This window comes from Rhinatrema bivittatum, chromosome 7 (genome assembly GCF_901001135.1).
Source record: "Rhinatrema bivittatum chromosome 7, aRhiBiv1.1, whole genome shotgun sequence".
NCBI classification, from domain to species: Eukaryota; Metazoa; Chordata; class Amphibia; order Gymnophiona; family Rhinatrematidae; genus Rhinatrema; species Rhinatrema bivittatum.
Genome location: NC_042621.1, coordinates 226,466,123 through 226,488,442, shown reverse-complemented (window position 1 = coordinate 226,488,442; position 22,320 = coordinate 226,466,123). Strand labels below are relative to the sequence as shown.

The 22,320-nt window shown below is 49.9% G+C and overlaps 1 protein-coding gene across 3 annotated transcripts in view; it reads right to left on the bottom strand.

Moving 5' to 3' along the window:
* Positions 1 to 22,320, bottom strand: part of IDE (insulin degrading enzyme) — a 434,361-nt gene that overhangs the window by 26,980 nt on the left and 385,061 nt on the right. For all 3 annotated transcript variants that reach the window (XM_029609922.1, XM_029609921.1, XM_029609920.1), the window contains exon 23: positions 2,571 to 2,643. In XM_029609922.1, the coding sequence (XP_029465782.1) occupies positions 2,571 to 2,643 (73 nt within the window). The remainder of the gene's footprint in view (positions 1 to 2,570; positions 2,644 to 22,320) is intronic.

Sequence of the window (22,320 nt, the reverse complement as noted above, 5' to 3'; positions counted from 1 at the left end):
GGGTGACCTAGATTCTCTTTCAATCTTCAATTAGGAAATTTTATTTATTTTATATTCTCTTTTTCAGCACTTCAAAGCAGATTGCATTCAAGTACTGTAGTTATTTCTCTGTCCCCAGAGGGCTCACATTCCAAGTTTATACCTGAGGCAACCAAGGATAAAGTGACTTGCCCAAGGTCACAAGGAGCAGCAGTGGGATTTGAACCCTGGTCTCCCTGCTTCAAAGTCTGCTGCTCTAAGCACTAGGCTACTCCTCCACTCCAATTAGTATGGATTTGCTCATAAACTGAACAAAATCTGAGATGAAAAGGTCCTCAGGAAATATTTTTTTTACCACTGATGATGTTTCTGAGGGGAGGTCAAGTAAGTATTGATCTTTGGGGGGGGATAATCTGTTTAGAACTAATGGAGTACATCCACTGTTCAAGATGAGGCTGGTGTCTCATGAACACTGGATCTACTCCATTAGTTCTGAAGCCTAGAGATGAAAAACATTTCATTCTCCCTACTCATGCAAAGCAAAAGGCTCTGAGCATGGAGTTGATAGGACATGACACTAAAGGCTAGGATCACTAGCACTGATCCTTTTTGATACACAGCTCTAAGAGCAGAGGGATTCTGGAGGCCACTCTCCAAAATCAAAAGCAGCTGCACCTGGACAGTAGCTCTTGCCTCTCTCAACCAATATAGGGCACTCATCTTGTGGAACTCTTATGTTTCTAGACTGATTGCCTCAGTGACATCCTTGAGCAGACTTTTAAAAGGGTTAAGGGTTAGTGATGAATGACATCTGTGTATCTGGGTCAAACTTGAAGCCAGTGGTCACCTGCTTGGACAAGTTGGAAAACATTATGGAGGCAAAAAAGATTTTTGCTGAGAACTATCCTGTTTCCCTCAATCAGAAAGCCTGCAAGGGTCAGGTCTAAAATAAGCTCACTGACAGGAACCTCAGAAAAATGAAGAAAACTTCAGAAATGCTGAAAAGAGCAGCAAAATCTCAGTTAAAAGCATTGGGGCAGATTTTAAAAGGGTTTCGCGCATAATATATGCACGTAACCCTTTTAAAAGCCTCCTGTGTGCGCCGAGCCTATTTTGCATAGGCTCAGCGACGTGCGCAAGCCCCACGACGCGCGTATGTCCCGGGGCTTGAAAAAGGGGTGGGAAGTGGGCGGAAAGGGGCCGGAGCCTTCAGGCACAGTGGTCATTTGCCGCTGTGCCCGGGATCGCGGGCCAGCCGTCGCGCGCAACCTACGCCTGCCCGGAGGCAGGCGCAACTTAAAAATTAAAGGTAAGGGGGGGTATTTAGGTAGGGCTGGGAGGCGGGTTAGGTAGGGGAAGGGAGGGGAAGGTGGGGGCGGAAGGAAAGTTCCCTCCAAGGCTGCTCCGATTTCGGAGTGGCCTCGGAGGGAACGGAGGAACACTGTGCGGCTCGGCGAGCGCAAGTTGCACAATTGTGCACCCCCTTGTGCGTGCCGACCCTGGATTTTATAACATGTGCACGGCTGCGTGCTCATGTTATAAAATCAGGCATAGATTTGTGCGTGCCGGGTTGAGCGCACAAATCTACGCCCGTGCATAGTTTTACAAATCTGGCCCATTATGTACTGCTGCAGAGTAAGAGAGAAAAAAAAGTCTGTTTGACTGCTATGGAATAAATGGAAATGAGGCACACTTTGGAACTGCAGAAACTTCAGCACATGCTTAGGGATGGTTTCAAAAATTTCTGCAAAGCTCTGGTAATATCAGTGTGTAACCTACATGTATGATGGATGATCTGCTTGTCTTCCAAGAACCCAGTATGCGTGCACCCTAATTCTGGCTACTAGGTGTCACCATTGTGCAATGGCTGCAAGAGCTGCCTCTGCAGCATTCCAAGTCCTGCCTGGCCCAAGAAGCAGAAACCAGGTTTAGGAATTGAACTTAAGTCTCCTGCAGGGCAGGGCACAGCATTACCACTGAGTCATCAGGCCAGCTCAGTAAGCACCTCTGGCCTTAACATTCATAATCTTTGGAATCACACCACCGACACAAAAAACATCAAGTAGCTTTATTCTATTGATCATGCTTTATAAAAGAGAGAGGCCTGTTTCTCTCTTTTCTATCCCAAAAGTATCATCTTAATGAATGGCTTTAAAAGGAAGATGAATACTAGCAGAAGGATGGTATAGTCATAAAAAGAAAAATAAGGAATAGCTGCAAATTTTCAGTGAAAATGAACTGGCGATTCATTTCATTCTTTCCCAAAAGAATGACACTTGCATTATGGTATAGACTAGTGCTGACAAAGGCTGTCTTATGCACCTGACAGTAGCAGAATACACATTATTTTACTTTGTTATATATGCTATCATATACTATGTTGCTATGGTTCTGATTTTTGCAGTACACAAGTGTTATCACTATTTTTATATAAGCTTCCACTACTAAGAGACTACAGATCATAGGGTGTATAAAAAACGCATCTATAATATTCCACAATGAACTGCTGCATTAATAAAGGAGGGAGCTTGAAATCCAAATTTGTGCTTCAGTTTTTCAAAAAATTAAAAAATAGTCTATATGGTACTCACAAGAATCCATCTCTCTTGCAAGGACATGAACTGATACTTTGTGTCTTCTGGGAGCATCAACCAATAGCAAATCCTGTGAAAGAAATATAATCTTAATTATTTTGGAACAAGACTACACAAAAGTTGGAAGAAATTAGACTGGAAAAAAAACACAGGACAACAAGCAGCAAAATTATCAGGAAAAAAAAGGAGATAGGGAAAGCAGCTAGACCAATAAGAACTCAGAGGAGACTACTGCCCACTTAATAAAAAAATGGCAGATAAAGCTTGTTTTAGATATATAAGGAAGAGATGGAAAACCAATAGGAGGAGGAGGAGGAGGGACAGTTAAGATAAATGAACAAAGTGGGATTAGTGAGGATCAGCAGAAAGCAGACATTTTTAAACAACTTCTTTTGTTTAATGTATACAGAAAAAAAGGTAAAGTGGTACACCTACATTGGATAAAGAGGCATAAATGATTCTAAAATGATGGTAAATACATTTACAGAGAATTAGGTACCTTAAGTTCTGCACCAAATGGTAAGATAATAGAGAATACCCCAGGTTACTGAAAGAGCTGAAGAAGATGCTAACAGCCCCTCACAGCTCTGCTGAATGTCTGGAGACTGGGAGATTCCAAGTGACAGCAAGGTTGCTTACCTTACCAGGTATTCTTCATGGACAGCAGAAGAATTCTATAGTGTTATGTTGGAGCATACTCTATCTCGGAGCTCAGAAGACAAAGTCTTTCTGAGCATGTGCAGGATTTCCTGTGTTGTCGTGCGAGTTCTTGCATCATTTCACAAGCTAGCTTCAACTCATGGGGAGGTGGAAGGGATTGTGTGGTTGCTTGCTTTGCTGACCAAAGAGAACATCCATTACAGGTAAACAACTTTACTATCTACATGGACCAGCAGGAAAAAAGTTAGCTACACAAGTGGGAACTCTCAAGCTGAGGGTTGAGATAGCAAATGTTGCTTACCTGATGTAACAGGTGTTCTCACAGGACAGCAGGATGTTAGTCCTCACAAATGGGTGACATCGAGGATGGAGCCCAACCACGGAAAACTTCTGTCAAAGTTTCAGGAACTTTGACTGACCCCTACTGGGCATGCCCAGCACGGCACTAACCCTGCAGCCAGCAGGGGTCTCCCTTCAGTCTTGTTTCAAAGCTACAGGCAGTGCCGAAAAATAAGATAAAAACGGGTTTCGTGAGGACTAACATCCTGCTGTCCTGTGAGAACACCTGTTACATCAGGTAAGCAACATTTGCTTTCTCACAGGACAAGCAGGATGGTTGTCCTCACAAATGGGTGAGTACCGAGCTGAGGATGTCCTGACTTACACCAAATGTACCCAACGGTGTGCAACAGGCACAACAACTGGAGTGGAATTTGGGGAAGGGCATCCGCACCCTACCGGGAAGGTGGAAGGGTGTTGGTACATCATGTTGGAAAAAGGTTACGCAAGACAGATTGGCCGAAGATGGAATCTTGTCTTCCAGCTTTGTCCAAACAATAGTGGGCTGCAAATGTATGGTGTGAACTCCAGGTAGCAGCCTTGCAGATGTCAGGAAGCGGCACCGATCGAAGGTGTGCTACTGAAGTCGCCATGGCCCTCACAGAGTGTGCTTTGACACGGTCTTGGAAAGGAATGCCAGCTTGCTGATAGCAAAAGGAAATGCAGTCCGCCAACCAGGAGGAAAGAGCCTGCTTACCCCACAGGTTGTCCCAACTTGTTAGGATGGAAAGAGACGAATAATTGAGTGCTCTTCCTGTGAGAAACTGTACGGTCTAGGTAAAAGGCTAGAGCCCGTTTACAGTCTAGGGTATGCAGAGTCTGTTCCCTGGAGTGGGGCCTGGGAAAAAAGATAGGTAGTATGATGGATTGATTGATGTGAAACTCCGAAACTACCTTAGGTAAAAATTTAGGGTGAGTGCGGAGTACCGCCCAGTCCTGCAGGAGTTTAGTGTAAGGCGGATAGGTGACTAGGGCCTGTAATTCACTAACCCTGCGAGCTGAAGTGATAGCCAAAAGGAATAACACTTTTCATGTGAGATATTTAAGGTCACAGGAGTGCAGAGGTTCGAAAGGCGGCTTCATAAGGCGACCAAGAACCAGGTTAAGGTCCCAAGATGGGGCCGGAGGACGTAAAGGTGGCTTCAAATGGAGCAAGCCTTTAAGAAAGCATGTTACAAGGGGTTGTACTGATATAGGAACACCCCCTATACCTTTATGGAAGGCGGCTACCGCACTGACATGCATTCTTATGGAAGAAGTCTTTAGGCCTGATTCCGATAGATGCCATAAATAGTCCAAGAAGCTAGAGATTGGACAGGAAAGGGGATCAAGGGACTGAGAAGTGCACCATGATGTGTACCTTTTCCATTTGTAGGAGTACGATTTTCTTGTGGAAGGCTTTCGTGAAGCTATCAGGACACGAGAAACTGAATCTGAAAGGTTAAATGGCTGAAGGACTAACCTTTCAACATCCATGCCGTCAGGGACAAGGCTTGGAGGTTGGGATGGAGGAGGCATCCGTCGTTTTGAGTGAGCAGATGCGGGTCCTTTCCCAGAGGAATGTGCCTGTGGATGGAGAGATCCTGGAGTATGGGAAACCACACTTGGCGGGGCCAGTGCGGTGCTATCAGGATCATAGTTCCCTTGTCCTGACGCAGCTTCATGAGAGTCTTTGACACAAGAGGAAGTGGAGGGAATGCATAGAGCAGACCGGTTGTCCACTTGAGGGAGAATGCATCTCTCGGTCGAGAGTGCTGGCTCCGAATGAGAGAGCAATAATTGTCCACTTTGTGGTTCTGAGGGGACGCAAAGAGGTCTATGTGGGGAGAACCCCACTTGTGAAATAGAGAGGTCGCTACCAGAGGATTGAGAGACCACTCGTGTGGTTGGAAGACCCGGCTTAGCTGGTCTGCCAATACATTGTCTACTCCCGGCAGGTAGGTGGCCCTGAGATACATGGAGCGGGAGAGGGCTTCTGCCCAAATCTGCGCAGCTTCCTGACATAGAAGGAAGGAGCCTGTGCCTCCCTGCTTGTTTATGTACCACATAGCCACCTGGTTGTCTGTCTGAATTAAAATTGCATGGTTTGACAGGCAAGTTTGAAAAGTCCTGAGAGCATAGCGAATGGCTCGCAGCTCCAGGAAATTGATCTGGTGTTTGGCTTCCTCTAGTGACCAGATTCCTTGAGTTTGTAGATTGTTTACATGGGCTCCCCAACCGATGTTGGAAGCGTCGGTGGTGAGGATTAATTGGGGATCTGGTGGAAGAAAAGGCAAGCCCTGTAGGAGGTTGCACTGAATCGCCCACCAGGCAAGAGATAGACGGAGCATGTTTGTGATGCGAACAATGGAGGACAGAGGCTGAACAGCTTGGGTCCATTGTGATCGTAGAGTCCATTGTGTGACTCTCATGGCCAGACGAGCCATGGGAGTCACATGAACTGAGGAAGCCATGTGTCCCAGTAGAACAAGGAATTGGCGAGCTGTTGCTGTGTGTTGAGACTGCAGCCGGCGAGCTAGGGACACAAGGGCTTGAGCTCGTTGATGAGGAAGGAAGGCTTTTGCCTGTAAGGTGTCCAAGTCTGCCCCAATGAAGGATAAGATTTGAGATGGGACCAAGTAGGATTTCTCGTAATTGACAAGAAATCCTAGAGATAGCAAAGTTTGAATGGTTAGGGTCAGGGAGGACCGAGCAATCTGCTGGGTTGGGGCCCTGACTAACCAATCGTCCAGGTAGGGGTAGACGTGGACACCTTCCTTCCTGAGGAACACTGCAACCACCACGAGGCATTTGGTGAAGACCCGTGGCGCGGATGCTAGGCCGAAAGGTAGCACTCGATATTGGTAGTGATTTCGGCCTACTAGAAAACGCAGGTATTTGCGATGAGATTGCGTGATTGCAATGTGGGTCTAGAGAGCATAGCCAGTCCCCTCTCTGCAGCAGAGGAAGAAGCGAGCCCAGGGTTACCATCTTGAATTTCTCCTTGCAAAGGTACTTGTTGAGGGCCCGGAGGTCGAGGATCCGACGAAGACCCCCTGACTTTTTTGGGATCAGGAAGTACCTGGAATAGAACCCTAGGCCTTGTTGTAAGGGCAGAACAGGTTCTATAGCGTGTGACTGTAGGAGAAGAGAAACTTCCTGCTCTAAAAGAACAGAATGATCTGTGTGACTCCACGCCTGTAGAGGTGGGGAGTCGGAAGGAAGAGTCAGGAAGTTGAGATGGTAACCCCGTGCAATTATTGTTATCACCCACTGATCGGTGGTGATGTAATGCCACCTTTCCAGAAAGTGGCACAAACGACCTCCCACTGGAATGGCTGGAAGAGGGGTTTGGCAAGTGCTCTCCAGGCAAACGTCAAAAACCAGCAGCAGGGCCAGGTTGTGGAGCTGTTGCAGGCTTTGGTTTACGAGTCTGGCGAGGTTGAGTTTTATGATAAGATCTCGCTGGCCTAGCCTTAGCTGATGGGGGATAATACTTTCGTTGCCTGAAGAAAGACTTTTTGGAGTCTTTCCTAGATGGCTGTTTAGGAGGCAAGTCAGGAGGGATAGATGAGAGCTGTTTTAGTGTCTCATGATGATCCTTTAGTTCAGCAACGATTTGCTGAATCTGCTCACCAAACAGATTATCCCCTAGACAGGGTAAGTCAGAAAGCCTGTCTTGAACCTCTGGTCGTAGGTCAGATGACTTAAGCCAAGCCCAGCGTCTGGCGGAGATGGCTGTAGCAGAAAGTCTAGTGGAAGCATCAAAGACGTCATAAGCGGTTCTTATTTCGTGCTTTCCAGCTTCAAATCCCTTATTTAGGAGGGACTGGAGCTGCGGCTGGAACTGTTCTGGTAAAGCATCTGAGTACTCCTGCATCTGCTTTAGAATGACCCTATTGTATTGAGTCATATATAGCTGATAGGAAGCTATTCTAGAAATCAGCATAGCTCCTTGGTACACTTTCCGTCCTATACTATCGAGGAATTTATTTTCCTTGGTAGGAGGTATGGAAGAATGTGGCTTTAAGCGTTTAGCTTTCTTTTGGGCTGATTCTACCACAACAGAGTGATGATCTAATTGTGGTTTTTGAAAGCCTGGTGCTGACTGTACAAGATAGGTAGAGTCAGCTTTCTTGTTAACTGGAGGGACAGATCCAGGAGATTCCCAATTCTTTTTCAAAAGGTCTAGAAAAACCTGATGAATGGGAATAGAGGTTAAGATTTTTGGGGCATCCAGGAATTGGAGCAATTCCATCATCTGGTGCCTGTCATCTTGTTCAGATTGAAGTTGAAAAGGGACTAATTCTGACATTTCCTTCACGAAGTTTATGAAAGAGAGGTCCTTAGGAGGAGAACGCTTTCTACTCTCTGTTGGAGAGGGTGGTGAAGGCAAATCATCGGTGTCAGTAGAGGTATCATCACCCCAAGTGTCATAAGGATCACGAGGAGGCTGAATACCTGAAGGCCCTGGTTGAGGCTCCGAGAAACCGGAAGGAATCACCGGGGGTATCGAGGAAACCCTCGATGGAATCGGTGCCAGTGCCGGCATCGAAGGAATCGGTGTCGGCATCAATATTCTCGGTGGAGCTGATGTGCGTATCGCCCCCCGAGGAATGTATCGGTGGCGAGGGACGACAAGGCACCGATGGAACTACCCCCGAAGGGGGAATCCGATACGGTGTTTCTCCACCCGATGACATCGGTGACCCGGGTAGTACCGGTGGAAGGGCTTTAGCAAGCGCTTCCATACGGGCGAGCAGCGGTGCCAGCGCTGCTGGAATCGGGTCAGTGACCGGTTCCACCGTCGGTGCCGGAGTCGGTGCCGAAGGAGGCTGGAACCGTAGCATCGCCTTGTCGATGGCCTCCTGGACCAGCCGGTCCAGTTCTGCCCGGAGACCTGGGGTAACAAGACCCGGCTCAACGGGAGAGGGAGGCTGAGGCTGAGCCGGAGGGACCACCGTCACCGGTGGAATCGCGGCTCCCAAACCCCGAGGGGGTGAGGGTTGCCTCAGTGTCTGCGAGACAGGAGTGGACGGTGCCGCTTCTGCTCTAGACTTTTTTGGCGGTGGCTCGGCCGGTGCGGAGGTCGATGACGTCGATTCCTCGACGGGCAGAGACTTATGACGTCGATGGCGATGTTTCTCCTTCCGATCCCCTCGATCATCAGGGGAAGGGATGGGAGTCGATGGCCGTGAAGACATCGATGGCGGACGGTCACCGGAGGGCTGTCGATGATGATGAGACCTAGATGGTGCCGGTTCCGATGACGTTGATGCAATCGATGGCGTTGGGGTGCGAGCATGGAAGAGGAGCCCCATCTTCTCCATTCTGGCTTTGCGACCTTTTGGTGTCATTAGGGCACATTTGGTGCAAGTCAGGACATCATGCTCACTTCCTAAACACAAAACACAGACTCTGTGGGGGTCCGTGATTGACATAGTTCGGGTACAGTCCGGACACCGACAGAACCCCGACGCCATGGCCATGGGCCAAAAATTTAGCCGCGGGACTGTCGACTGCCAACAGGCCTCGAGGGCCAAACTCGACGTAAGTCGACCAAACGACGGCAAAAACTCACCGAAGTTCCGCGGACCGAAAATTTGAAGAAGGGAGACCCTTGAGGGGCAAATTTTCTTCAGAATAACGAATTCCAAATTCCTGTCAGGAACGTGGTTAAGAGCTCTTCTATCGCGTGGCTACTGCTGCGCGGAAAAAAGAAGACTGAAGGGAGACCCCTGCTGGCTGCAGGGTTACTGCCGTGCTGGGCATGCCCAGTAGGGGCCAGTCAAAGTTCCTGAAACTTTGACAGAAGTTTTCCGTGGTTGGGCTCCATCCTCGATGTCACCCATTTGTGAGGACAACCATCCTGCTTGTCCTGTGAGAAATGAACCTAATTTTCTGTATATTTAGAATTTCGCAACCTGAGGAGAACAGGACGATGGTAGCTGAAGCTTCTATTTCAAAACTATCTGGCTAAAACTACTATCATTCAAGAATCCTTCATTACAGTAAGGTTTCATGTAGGTGTGTATGGATGACCATGTGGCTATCCAGGTATCCTGAACTGATGCTTACTGAAGATGTGCCATTGATGCTGCAATCACCTGCACTTGTGTGCTTTAATTTTCTGCAGGAGAGAAACTCCAGCTGATGAGAAGCAACGATATGCACACTGAGAAAGCCATTTAGATATTTTATATTTTATTTTTTTTTAACTGGAAAACTTCTTTGGTTCCTTCAAAAGAGAAATAATTGAAGACACTCAAAGACTTTTCTAAGAAGAACAGAGACAGCAACATATGAAAAAAATCTTGGAGTAACTATCTTAGAAAACCAGAAAGTTACCAGTCAGAATAATAAAGCACAAGGAAAAAGCTAATATATTCTCGGATATACAAGGTGAGGTATCACCAACAAGAAAATAGGTAATATTGAGACCCCCAACCTTGAGGACATAGTTCAATTCTGTAGGCCACATGTTCACTGACATGATAGAAGCAGTTTAGAGAAGGGCTAGCGAAAATGTTTCATCACTTGCAACACAAATTCTATAAAGGGAGACTTAAATCATCAAAATGCATTTGCTGGAGGACAGAAAGGGTAAGGGAAATATGACAAATATTGTAGAGATTACTTACCTGATCATCTCGTTTTCCTTAGTGTATGGAGATAGACTCAAAATAAGTGGGTATAGTGTGTTCATGCTAGCAGTTGGAGACGGATCTGACGTCAGCACGGGTACATATACCCCTGCAGGAAGTGTAGCAATTCAGTAATCTTCCTTGCAAAAGCTTTATGGATATATGTGTGACTGACCGATCGATTAAATGAACAGGATTACCCTGACCAATTGATAGTAGCTGGAGACCGCCAGTGTTCTCAACCGGAAGGCGTCGAGACCCGGCAGGGTGGATGCCCTATATAAGAAAACATGGCTTACCGTGAGCCGGCGAATCCCCATTATACTGGCAGCCGGCGGGATACTGAGTCCATCTGCATACACTAAGGAAAACGAGATTATCATGTAAGTAATCTCTACATTTCCTAGCGTGTAGCAGATGGACTCAAAACAAGTGGGATGTACAAAAGCTACTCCCGGACTGGGCGGGAGGCTGCCCGAGGTCTGTTTAGGATTGCCCTCGCAAATGCTGTGTCCTCCCTGGCCTGGACGTCCAGACGATAGAACCTGGAGAAGATATGGAGGGATGACCACGTCGCCGCTTTACATATCTCTGCAGGCGACAGCATCCTAGTTTCTGCCCAGGAGGTCGCTTGCGCTCTGGTAGAATGAGCCTTGACCTGTAGAGGCGGTGGTTTTCCTGCCTCTACGTAGGGCACCTTGATAACTTTTTTGATCCAGCGGGCGATTGTTGGCCGAGAGGCCGCTTCCCTTTGCTTCTTCCCGCTGTGAAGGATGAACAGGTGGTCCGTCTTTCGTACTGCTTCTGACATTTCCAAGTATCTGGACAGCATCCTGCCGATGTCGAGATGGCGCAGTATTCGACCTTCTTCAGACTTCTTCAAACCGTCCGTGGTTGGCAAGGATATGGTTTGGTTGAGGTGAAAGTGTGAGACTACTTTGGGTAAGAAGGAAGGGACCGTGCGAAGATGGATAGCCTCTGGAGTGATTCTGAGAAACGGATCACGGCAGGACAGTGCTTGTAGCTCTGAGTTGCGGCGTGCTGAACACACAGCCAGCAAGAACACCATCTTCAAGATTAGCAACCGGAGAGACAGGCCTTGAAGGGGCCTGAAGGCGGATCCCGCTAGAAATTCCAACACTAGGTTGAGGTTCCACAGGGGCACTGGCCACTTCAGTGGCGGGCGAATGTGTTTGACTCCTTTCAGGAAACGTGAGATGTCTGGGTGTGTGGCAATGGTGTTGCCGTCCCTCCTGGGACCGTAGCAAGACAGCGCTGCTACCTGAACCTTGATGGAGTTGAGGGATAGACCCTTCTGAAGTCCATCTTGTAGGAAATCCAAAATGATAGGGATCTTAGCGGCATGTGGATTGGTGCTGTGAGTGTCGCACCAGGCTTCAAAAACTCTCCAGATCCTTATATATGTTAGTGATGTGGAGGACTTGCGTGCTCGGAGGAGTGTATCTATTACCGGCTCCGAGTATCCTCTTTTCTTCAGTCTAGCCCTCTCAATGGCCAGACAGTAAGAGAGAATTGAGCTGGATCCTCGTGGAGGATGGGACCTTGCCGCAGCAGGTCCCTGTGTGGAGGCAGGGGTAGTAGATTCCCTGCCAGTAGTCTTCTCATGTCTGCGTACCAGGGTCTTCTTGGCCAGTCCGGGGCCACTAGAAGAACTAGGCCTCTGTGCCGCTGATTCTTGTGTATTATGGCGCCCAGCAGGGGCCATGGAGGAAAGGCATATAGCAGGATCCCCTGAGGCCATGGCTGTACCAGGGCATCAATCCCCTGGGATAGAGGATCCCGCCTGCGGCTGAAATATCTGGGTACTTGAGCATTGGACCTGTCCGCTAGTAGGTCCATGCCCGGGATCCCCCACTGATCCACAATTATCTGGAAAGCTGTGGGCAACAGCTGCCATTCCCCTGGGTTTAGGCTTTCTCTGCTGAGGAAGTCTGCCGTGGTGTTGTCCTTCCCGGCGATGTGGACGGCAGAGATGTCCTGGTGATTTGCTTCCGCCCAAGTCATCAGGGGAGTTATTTCTATGGATACCTGTCGGCTTCTGGTTCCGCCCTGTCGGTTGATGTATGCCACTGTGGTGGCGTTGTCCGACATCACTCTGACCGCTCTGTTTCAAAGTCTGTGGGCAAATTGCAGGCAAGCTAGCCTGACTGCCCTTGCCTCTAGTCGGTTGATGTTCCACCCCGACTCTTCTCTGCTCCACCGCCCTTGGGCGGTGAGTTCTTCGCAGTGTGCTCCCCATCCGTTCAGGCTGGCATCTGTAGTGAGCAGGGTCCAGGTTGGGGAGGACATTCTTGACCTCCGGCTCATGTGGCCGGGCTGCAACCACCACCGTAGCTGATTATGCACTCTGGCTGGTAGAGGTAGGTGTACGGTGTAGTTCTGTAATCGTGGGCTCCACCGAGATAGGAGGGCGCGTTGTAATGGTCTCATATGAGCCCGCGCCCATGGTACCACCTCCAGAGTGGATGCCATGAGGCCGAGGACCTGTAGGTAATCCCAAGCAGTGGGCCGGATGGCGCTCAGCAGGGCCTGCAGACAATTCCGGAGTTTGGATCTCCTCTTGGAGGTCAAGCTGACCTTGTCTTCCTGGGTGTCGAATTGCACTCCTAGGTATTCCAGCGACTGGGAAGGCTGTAGGGAACTCTTGTTTGTGTTGACTACCCAGCCTAGGCTTTCCAGAAGAGATATAACTCTGTTGGTTGCCCGATGGCTCTCCTCCAGTGACTTTGCCCTGATCAGCCAATCGTCCAGGTAGGGATGGACGAGAATTCCTTCCGTCCTGAGTGCCGCCACCACTACTACTATGACCTTGGTAAAGATCCGCGGCGCGGTGGCTAACCCGAAGGGTAAAGCTAGGAACTGGAAGTGTTGGCTCAGGACTTTGAAGAGTAAATAGTGCTGGTGATCCCGATGGATTGGGATATGCAAGCAGGCTTCCGACAGATCTAAGGAGGTGAGAAACTCCCCTGGCTGTACTGCATTCTTGACCGACCACAGAGTTTGCATGCAAAAGCTGGGGATCCGTAGGTGTCGGTTGACTGACTTGAGGTCCAGGACGGGCCTGAAAGTGCCCTCCTTCTTGGGTACTATAAAATAAATGGAATAATGCCCAGAATTTATCTCCCCTGCAGGCACTGGGATTATGGCTTTTAGGGACAGGAGCCTCCGCAAGGTAACTTCTAGTGCCGCCTTCTTGAGGGGTGAACAAGGAGATTCCACAAACTTGTCCGGCGGGAGCCGAAGAAAATCCAGGTAATACCCTTCTCAGGTGATGGCGAGGACCCACTGGTCCGAGGTAATCTCGACCCACCTGCGGTAGAAGAGGGTTAGCCTGCCCCCATGGCTGCTACCCCCGGATGGGTTGGCTGATTGTCATTGTGGGGTGCGGCCGGGACCAGAACCCGAGCCGGTTCTCCTCTTGTTGTGCTTAGCCCGAAAGGGCTGGTTCCTGGCCTGAGAACGAGGTGCTTGGTAGCGAGCCCTGTAAGGGTTGAAGAGCTGAGAGTTTCTACCTCTAGATGGCCTAGAAAAAGAACGCTGGCTCCTCCTCGAGCTGTCTCTTCTGGTAGACGGGGTAATGGAGAGGCACCCTATCTATTAGCCAGTTTCTCGAGATCGCTGCCGAACAGTAGGGACCCCTTAAAGGGCATTCTTGTGAGGCGTGTCTTGGAGGAAGAGTTGGCCGCCCAATTACGTAGCCAAAGCTGCCTCCTGGCTGCCACTGAGGAGGACACTCCCTTGGCTGCCGTACGGACTAGGTCGGAGGCTGCGTCAGTGAGGAACAAGAGAGCTGATTCCATGTTTTCTCCCGGGGTGTTGTTCCTAGCTTGTGACAAACAGGAATGCGTCACCATGGTGCAGCAGGTCGCAATTCGTAGGGACATGGCTGCCACCTCAAAGGCTTGTTTCAAAATGGCGTCCATGCGCCGGTCATGTGTATCCTTGAGGGCCGCTCCCCCCTCCACCGGAATGGTGGTACGCTTCACAATTGCGCTAACTATGGCTTCTACCTTGGGGCACGTCAGCAGCTCCTTGGACGCCGGGTCCAGAGGGTACATGCCTGACAAGGCCCGACCCCCTTTGAAGGAGGCCTCCGGCGCATTCCATTCCAGATCGATTAGCTGCTGTGCTGCTTGTAGGAGGGGAAAATGGTGAGCCGTTTTGGCGCAGGCCCTCTAACAGGGGCTTCATTTTAGGGTCCCCTGGGGTGTCCTGGCCTGGAATAGCCAGTTCTGATAGGCATTGTGAGACCAGGCCTGGAAGATCCTCTTTCCGAAAGAAGCGTCTCATGGTCCGATATGGTTCTATCTCCGAGGGAAGTTCTCCCTCCTCGGGGGGCTCCTCATCTTCCTCGGAGCAATCCGAATCCCCATAAGTGGGGCTTCCGGGTGGCCAGTGGCCGTGCCTAGGTCTCGAGGGTCCAGGGGCCGGATCATCCTGAACGGAAAGACCCATTCGAGGAGCAGACTGCATCTGGACAAAGGCGTGAATCCCCTTGAATAATTCCACCCAGGAAAGCAAAGCCGGATCTGGCCTTAGGGGAACCAGGTCTCTCGGGTTCCCTGGCTGCTCACCGCGGCCTACTAAGTCCGGAGTGTTCCCTGAGGAACCGCTGGGCTGGGACCGGTCCTGGCCTGGAACTCCCATGGCCTCCTCACATTGGGCACATAGTGAATCTGCTTCCTCGCTCTGTGTGGCTCTGAGGTTGCATGCTGAGCAGAGGCTTAGAGCTCTTATGCCTGATTCTGGAGGTGCCGGCTCTGCGGACGTATGGGCTCTCTTATGCTCCATTTAGTCTGTTATTTCCTCCCAACCGGAGTATGCGCCTTGTAATATGTGTCGCCTACTAATATGCGCTTATCTTATGAATGTGCGCTCATCAACATGCGCTTAGCCGCATGCGCCTAGGAACGGGCGTCTTATGAACGTGCGCCTATGAACGTGCGTTTTATGAATGTGCGCCTTATGAACGTGCACCTACCAATGGGCGTCTATGAACGTGCACCTATGAATGTGCGCCTATAAACGTGCCTACCAACAGGCATCTATGAACGTGCGCCTATGAACGTGCGTCTATAGGCCTGCGCCTATCCTAGCAGCGTGTGCTTAGCAGAGTGCGCTTAGCATCTCGCGCCTATCCGCGTGCGCTTAGCAATGTGCGCCTATCCGCGTGCGCTTAGCAACGTACGCCTATCTCAGCGTGCGTACAGCAACGTGCGTCTAGGTGGCGAAGGCGAGTAGGCAGGCAAAATGGCAACCTCCTTGGCGGGTTGCCACGTAGGCAGGCCCCACTAATCCTCACTTCCTCGGAGACCACAGTAAAGATGTACGCCTTACCTTGTCTTCGGCGCTTCCCGGCTGCAACCCGGGCGGTCTCCGGCTGCGGGGGGAGAGGGTGAGTACCATCACTGCTGCGCTCGAGGAAGTGCACCCGCTGCCTCTAGGCCGCACCCGAACTCGTCTCGCTCGGGAGCCAAGTCCTCGCCGGGACCGAGGCTGCCTCTATGCCACGCCCGAGCCCTTCTCACTCGGGGGCTAGGTCCCTGCCGCGAGTCGGCCACCAGACCGAGGCTCCTTCCTCCGAGGGACCACGGAAGTCAGCTCGGGAAACTCAACTGGGGGAGGGACCAAATGGTATCACCGCAGGAGTGCGGGGCTCGTCTTCAGGTAGGTTTCTTCTATGAATTTAGTTGTTTAGAATTTGGAAACACGCTCAGTGAGCGTGAGGTAGCTCCAAACTGTTTTGGAGACGGAAATTACTGAATTGCTACACTTCCTGCGGGGGTATATGTACCCGTGCTGACGTCAGATCAGTCTCCAACTGCTAGCACGAGCACACTATACCCACTTGTTTTGAGTCCATCTGCTACACGCTAGGAAAATAGATGTTTAGCAAATGTTGCTTACCTGTAACAGGTGTTCTCACAGGACAGCAGGATGTTAGTCCTCACATATGGGTGACATCACAGGATGGAGCCCAATCATGGAACACTTTTGTCAAAGTTTCTAGAACTTAGACTGGCACCTACTGGGCATGCCCAGCATGGCACCAACCCTGCAGTCAGCAGGGTTCCCCCTTCAGTCTTATTTAAAAGCTACAGGCAGTGCCGAAAAATAAAATAATAAAACAAACCCAACACCGCGGGGTGGCGGGCGGGTTTCGTGAGGACTAACATCCTGCTGTCCTGTGAGAACACCTGTTACAGGTAAGCAACATTTGATTTCTCACAGGACAAGCAGGATGGTAGTCCTCACATATGGGTGAGTACCGAGCTGAGGATGTCAGAGTATGCACGAAATGTACCCAGGCATGCAAAGCACTAGGCCTGGGATGAAATTTGGCCGAGGGCATCCTGAACCCCACCGGGCAGGCGGAAGGGTATTGGTACGTCACGTTGTAAACAGATTGTGCAAGACAGACTGGCCGAAGATGGAATCTTGTCTTCCGGCTTTGTCTAAGCAATAGTGGGCTGTATAGGTATGGAGAGAACTCCAAGTAGCAGCTCTGCAAATGTCAGGAAGCGGCACCGATCGTAGGTGTGCTACTGAAGTCACCATGGCCCTCACAGAGTGTGCTTTAACACAGTCTTGGAGTGGAATGCCCGCTTGCTGATAGCAAAAGGATATGCAGTCCGCTAGCCAGGAGGAGAGGATATGCTTACACATAGGCTGCCCCAATTTGTTAGGATGGAAAGACACAATAATTGAGTGCTCTTCCTGTTGGCAGCTGTATCGTCTAGGTAGAACTCTAGAGCCCGTTTGCAGTCAAGGGTATGCAGAGCCTGCTCTCCTGGATTGGAATGGGGCCTGGGAAAGAAAGTAGGTAGGATAATGGATTGATTGAGATGAAACTCTGATATTACCTTAGGTAAGAATTTAGGGTGGGTGCGAAGTACCGCCCGGTCTTGCAGAAGTTTAGTGTAAGGTGGATAGGTAACTAGGGCCTGTAACTCACTAACTCTGCGAGCCGAAGTGATTGCCAAAAGGAAAATCACTTTCCATGTGAGAAAGCGAAGTTCACAGGATTGGAGCAGCTCAAATGGTGGTTTCATGAGCTGACCTAAAACCAGGTTGAGGGTCCAAGAAGGGGCCGGAGGACGCAGTGGAGGCTTGAGATGAAGCAAGCCTTTCAAAAACTGTGTAACAAGGGGTTGTACTGAGATAGGGACACCCCCGATACCTTTATGGAAAGCGGCTACCGCACTGACATGCATTCTAATGGAGGAAGTTTTAAGACCTGACTCTGACAAGTGCCAGAGGTAGTCTAGAAACTTTGGGATTGGACAGGTAAAGGGATCAAGGGGCCTGAGAAGAGCACCATGACGTGAACCTGTTCCATTTGTAGGAATACGATTTTCTCGTGGAAGGCTTCTGTGAAGCAATCAAGACACGGGAGACTGGATCAGAAAGGTTAAGCGGCTGAAGGATTAACCTTTCAACATCCATGCTGTCAGGGACAAGGCCTAAAGATTGGGGTGGCGAAGGCACCCATCGTTTTGAGTGATTAGAAGCAGGTCTGTTCCCAGAGGAAATGTGCCTGCGAATGGAAAGATCCTGAAGAATTGGAAACCACACTTGGCGGGGCCAGTGGGGTGCTATCAGGATCATGGTTCCCTTGTCCTGACGTAACTTCACGAGAGTTTTCGAGAGAAGTGGAAGTGGAGGGAATGCGTATAGGAGACCGGTTACCCATGAGAGGGAGAATGCGTCTCTTGGTGGATAATGTTGGCTGCGAGTGAGAGAGCAGAAGTTGCCTACTTTGCGATTCTGGGGTGACGCAAAGAGGTCTATTTGAGGATAATCCCATTTTTGGAAGATGGAGTTCGCTACTGAGGGGTTTAGTGACCACTCGTGCGGATGGAAGTTGCAACTCAACTTGTCTGCCAACACGTTGTCCACTCCCGGCAAGTAGGTGGCCCTGAGGTACATTGAGTGGGAGAAGGCCTCCGCCCATATCTGTGCAGCTTCCTGACACAGAAGGTAGGATCCTGTCCCTCCCTGTTTCTTGATGTACCACATGACCACCTGGTTGTCGGTCTGGATCGGGATGACTTGATTGGACAGGCGATCCTGAAATACTCTGAGAGCGTATCTTATTGCTCAAAGCTCCAGGAAATTTATTTGGTGTTTGCCTTCCTCTGGAGACCAGGAACCTTGTGTCTGGAGATCGGCCACATGGGCTCCCCACCCAAAGTTGGAAGCTTCGGTGGTGAGAATTATTTGAGGGTTTGGCGCTTGAAAGGGCAAACCCTGTAGAAGATTGATGTGATTCGCCCACCAAGCGAGAGACAGACGGAGTGAGTCGGTGACGTGGACAATGGTCAACAGGGGCTGAAGGGACTGTGTCCATTGCGACCTTAGAGTCCACTGTATGACTCATGGCCAGGCGGGCCATTGGTGTGACCTGAACTGAGGACGCCATGTGTCCTAGAAGGATGAGAAAATGATGAGCAGTCGTTGCGTGTTGAAACGGCAGCTGTTGTGCCAGAGACACAAGAGTGAGGGCTCGTTGAGGCAGGAAAGCCTTTGCCTGTAAGGTGTCCAAGTCTGCCCCAATGAATGATAAGGTTTGAGATGGGACTAAGGAGGATTTGTCGTAATTGATGAGAAATGAGAGTTAAATTAGAGTGTGTAAGGTGAGATGTAGGGATGACAAAGCGGATTGCTGAGTCGGAGCCCTGATTAACCAGTCATCCAGATAGGGGTAGACGTGGACATCTTGAGTCCTGAGGAAGGCGGCAACTACGACGAGGCATTTTGTAAATACTGGTGGTGCAGATGCTAGGCCGAATGGAAGCATTCGGTATTGATAGTGCTTGGGGCCTACGAGAAACCTCAGGAATTTGCGATAAGATGGCGTTATCGCAATATGAGTGTATGCGTCCTGAAGGTAGAGAGAGCAGAGAGAAGAGGAAGCAGGGAGCCTAAGGTTACCATCTTGAACTTTTCTCTCTGGAGGTACTTGTTGAGGGCTTGTAGATCCAAAATTGGACAAATATCTCCCGATCTTTTGGGGATTAGGAAGTACCGGGAACAGAATCCGAGGCCTTGCTAAGGCGATGGTACTGGTTCTATTGCTCTGGACTGGAGTAGGAGGGAGGCCTCCTGTTCCAGGAGCAATGAATGGTCGGATGTTCTCCACGTCATTATAGGTGGGGAATCCGGTGGGATGGAGAGAAAGTTGAGATGATAGCCTTGAGTAATTATTGCTAGGACCCAGTGGTCCGAGGTGATTGATTGCCATATGTTGTTGAAATGGCACAACCGCCCTCCCACTGGGATATTTGGTAATGGAATCTGGCTGCTGCTCTCTATGCGAGAGTCAAAAACCAGAAGCAGGGCCCGGTTGGGGGGCTTTTGCTTTCGAGTTTGACGAGACTGTGATTTGAGGAATGGTTTCGTAGAGCGGCATCTAGCTGCTGGTGGGTAGGACTTCTTTGGTCTATAAAAAGACTTTTTAGAGTCCTTCCGGAAAGGCTGTTTAGAAGGATAATCCGAAGGAAACAGAGAGAGCTGTCTGAGAGTCTCATGATGGTCCTTTAGCTCAGCCACTGTCTTTTGAATCTGCTCGCCAAAGAGATTGTCTCCTATGCAGGGGATCACCACAGATTGATGATCCAATTGAGGCTTTTGAAAACCTGGTGCTGACTGCACCAAGTAGGTAGAGTCAGTTTTCCTGCGGACTGGTGCATTGGAGCCAGGGTGCTCCCAGTTCTTTTTGAGAAGGTCAAGAAGAACTTGATGGATGGGGATGGAGGTGATTTCCTTGGGCACATCCAGGAATTGAAGCAACTCCATCATCTGATGTCTGTCGTCCTGTTCCGTCAGTAAATGGAAGGGGACCAATTCAGACATGTCCTTCACAAAGTTTATGAAAGAAAGGTCCTCTGGATGAGAACGTTTTCTACTTTCGGTGGGTGAAGGTGGTGAAGGCAAGTCATCAGTGTCTGGTGAAGAATCATCAGTCCAGGTATCATAAGGATCAGCACCTGTCTCTCTAGAAACTGTAGATGGACGGAGTAGTTGGATACCTGAAGGTCCTGGTTTAGGCTCAGAAGGCATCGGAGGAATAACCGGAGGCACCGATGAAAGTAACGAAAGCCCCGGCGCAGGCATCGGTGGATGGCTCGATGGCGCCGATGGGGGTATCGGTATCTATCTCGATGGCTGAGGCAGAACTCCCGAAGGAGGTATGCGCAATGGTGTTTCTCCTCCCGATGATAAAGTCAACGGGAAGGGTACCGGAGCCATCGGTGACTCGGGATCCACTGGAGGAAAAGCGGCAATAAGCGCTTCCATCCTCGATAGCAGTGGTGCCAATGCTGCTGGAATCGGGTCGGTGCTCGGTTCCACTATCGGTACTGATATCGGTGCCGGGGGAACCTGGAGTCGATGCATCGCCTTGTCGATGGCCTCCTGAACCATCCGGTCCAGTTCTTCTCGGAGACCTGGAGCAAGCAGCCCGGCTCCGGAACAGAAGAAGGAGGCAGAGGCATAGCTGGAGGGACCACCGTTAGAGGCGGAGTTGCGGTTCCCGACGCCCTGTCGGGTGAGGATTGCCTCAGTGACCCGGTCGCCAAAAAGGTCGGTGCATTTCTGGACTGGGTTTCTTCGGTGGCGGCTCGGACGATGGCGAAGTAGATGGTTTCGATACCTCGATGGTCCGAGACTTTCAGTGCCGATGGCGATGTTTCTCCGTACGATCCCCTTGGTTCTGAGGGGGAGAAGAGGGTGTCGAAGGCCGGGAAGTGATCGACGCTGGGCGGTCACCGGTCGGTGGGCGATGCTGGTGCGACGTTGACTGTGCCGGTTCCGATGACGTTGATGCAATGGAAGGAGTTGGGGTTTGAGCACGGAAGAGAAGTCCCATCTTCTCCATTCTGGCCTTGCGACCTTTTGGTGTCATTAGGGCACATTTGGTGCAGGTCAAGACATCATGCTCTCGTCCAAGACACATTACACAGACTTTATGCGGGTCTGTAATGGACATGGTACGAGTACATTCCGGACACTGACGGAACCCCGACGCCATGGCCATAGAAAAAAATTGAGCTGCGGTACAGTCGACGGCCAGTAGGCCGCGAGGGCCAAACTCGACGATAATAGACGGAAAACGGGTAAAAACTTACCAGAGTACCGCGGACTGAAAAAGTTAACAGAGGGACCCCTGTGGGGCATTTTAACTTTAAATAATTCCGTGAGGAAAATTCCTGTCAGGAATCCTTGCAGAGCTCCTTAACCGCGTGGCTACTGCTACGCGGAAAAAAGAAGACTGAAGGGGGACCCCTGCTGGCTGCAGGGTTGGGTCCATGCTGGGCATGCCCAGTAGGGGCCAGTCAAAGTTATAGAAACTTTGACAAAAGTGTTCCATGATTGGGCTCCATCCTGTGATGTCACCCATATGTGAGGATTACCATCCTGCTTGTCCTGTGAGAAAGCAGGCTTCAACAAAGTAAAAAGAGAAAGCGATGTTATTTGTAATGAGAGTTCCAGAGACAGCAGGTCATATCAGACATACAAGTGCATATCATCCAACAGCACTGGCTCAGACAGCTCTCTCATAGCTCAGAAGTTATTGCACATTGGCCCTACACGTGTGCATCTCCCTCAGTCCCTTCCTGGTTAAGCTTCAACTCAACAAAGTGTGAGATAAGAGTGTGGAATTGTGTGTCTAATGTGTCCTGCAGTCCTCGGAGAATTCCTGTTACAGGTAAGCAATATTGCTTTCTCCATGGACAAGCTGGACAAACTCAGACACACAAGTGGGGACTCTCAAGCTAATGGTTGTATTGTGTAAGCCATTCTTTCCAATTAACATATGCAAACTGCAGCTGAACAGAGAGATGTTTGAGTTGAAGGGATTACTTAAATACATTTTTTTTTTAGAACTGTTTGACAGAAAGCACTATCTGTTTAAGAATCTTGATCCAAATAATATGTTCTGCAGATGTATGAATAGAGACCCAGGCTGCCGCATTGCAATGTCCTGAATGGAAACTTATCTTTGAAAAGCTATTGTTGTTGCAGTAGCTCTCAACTGGTGTGCTTTTACTTTTTCATCTAATGGTAGACCTGAGTGTTTGTAACAAAAGGCAATGCAATCT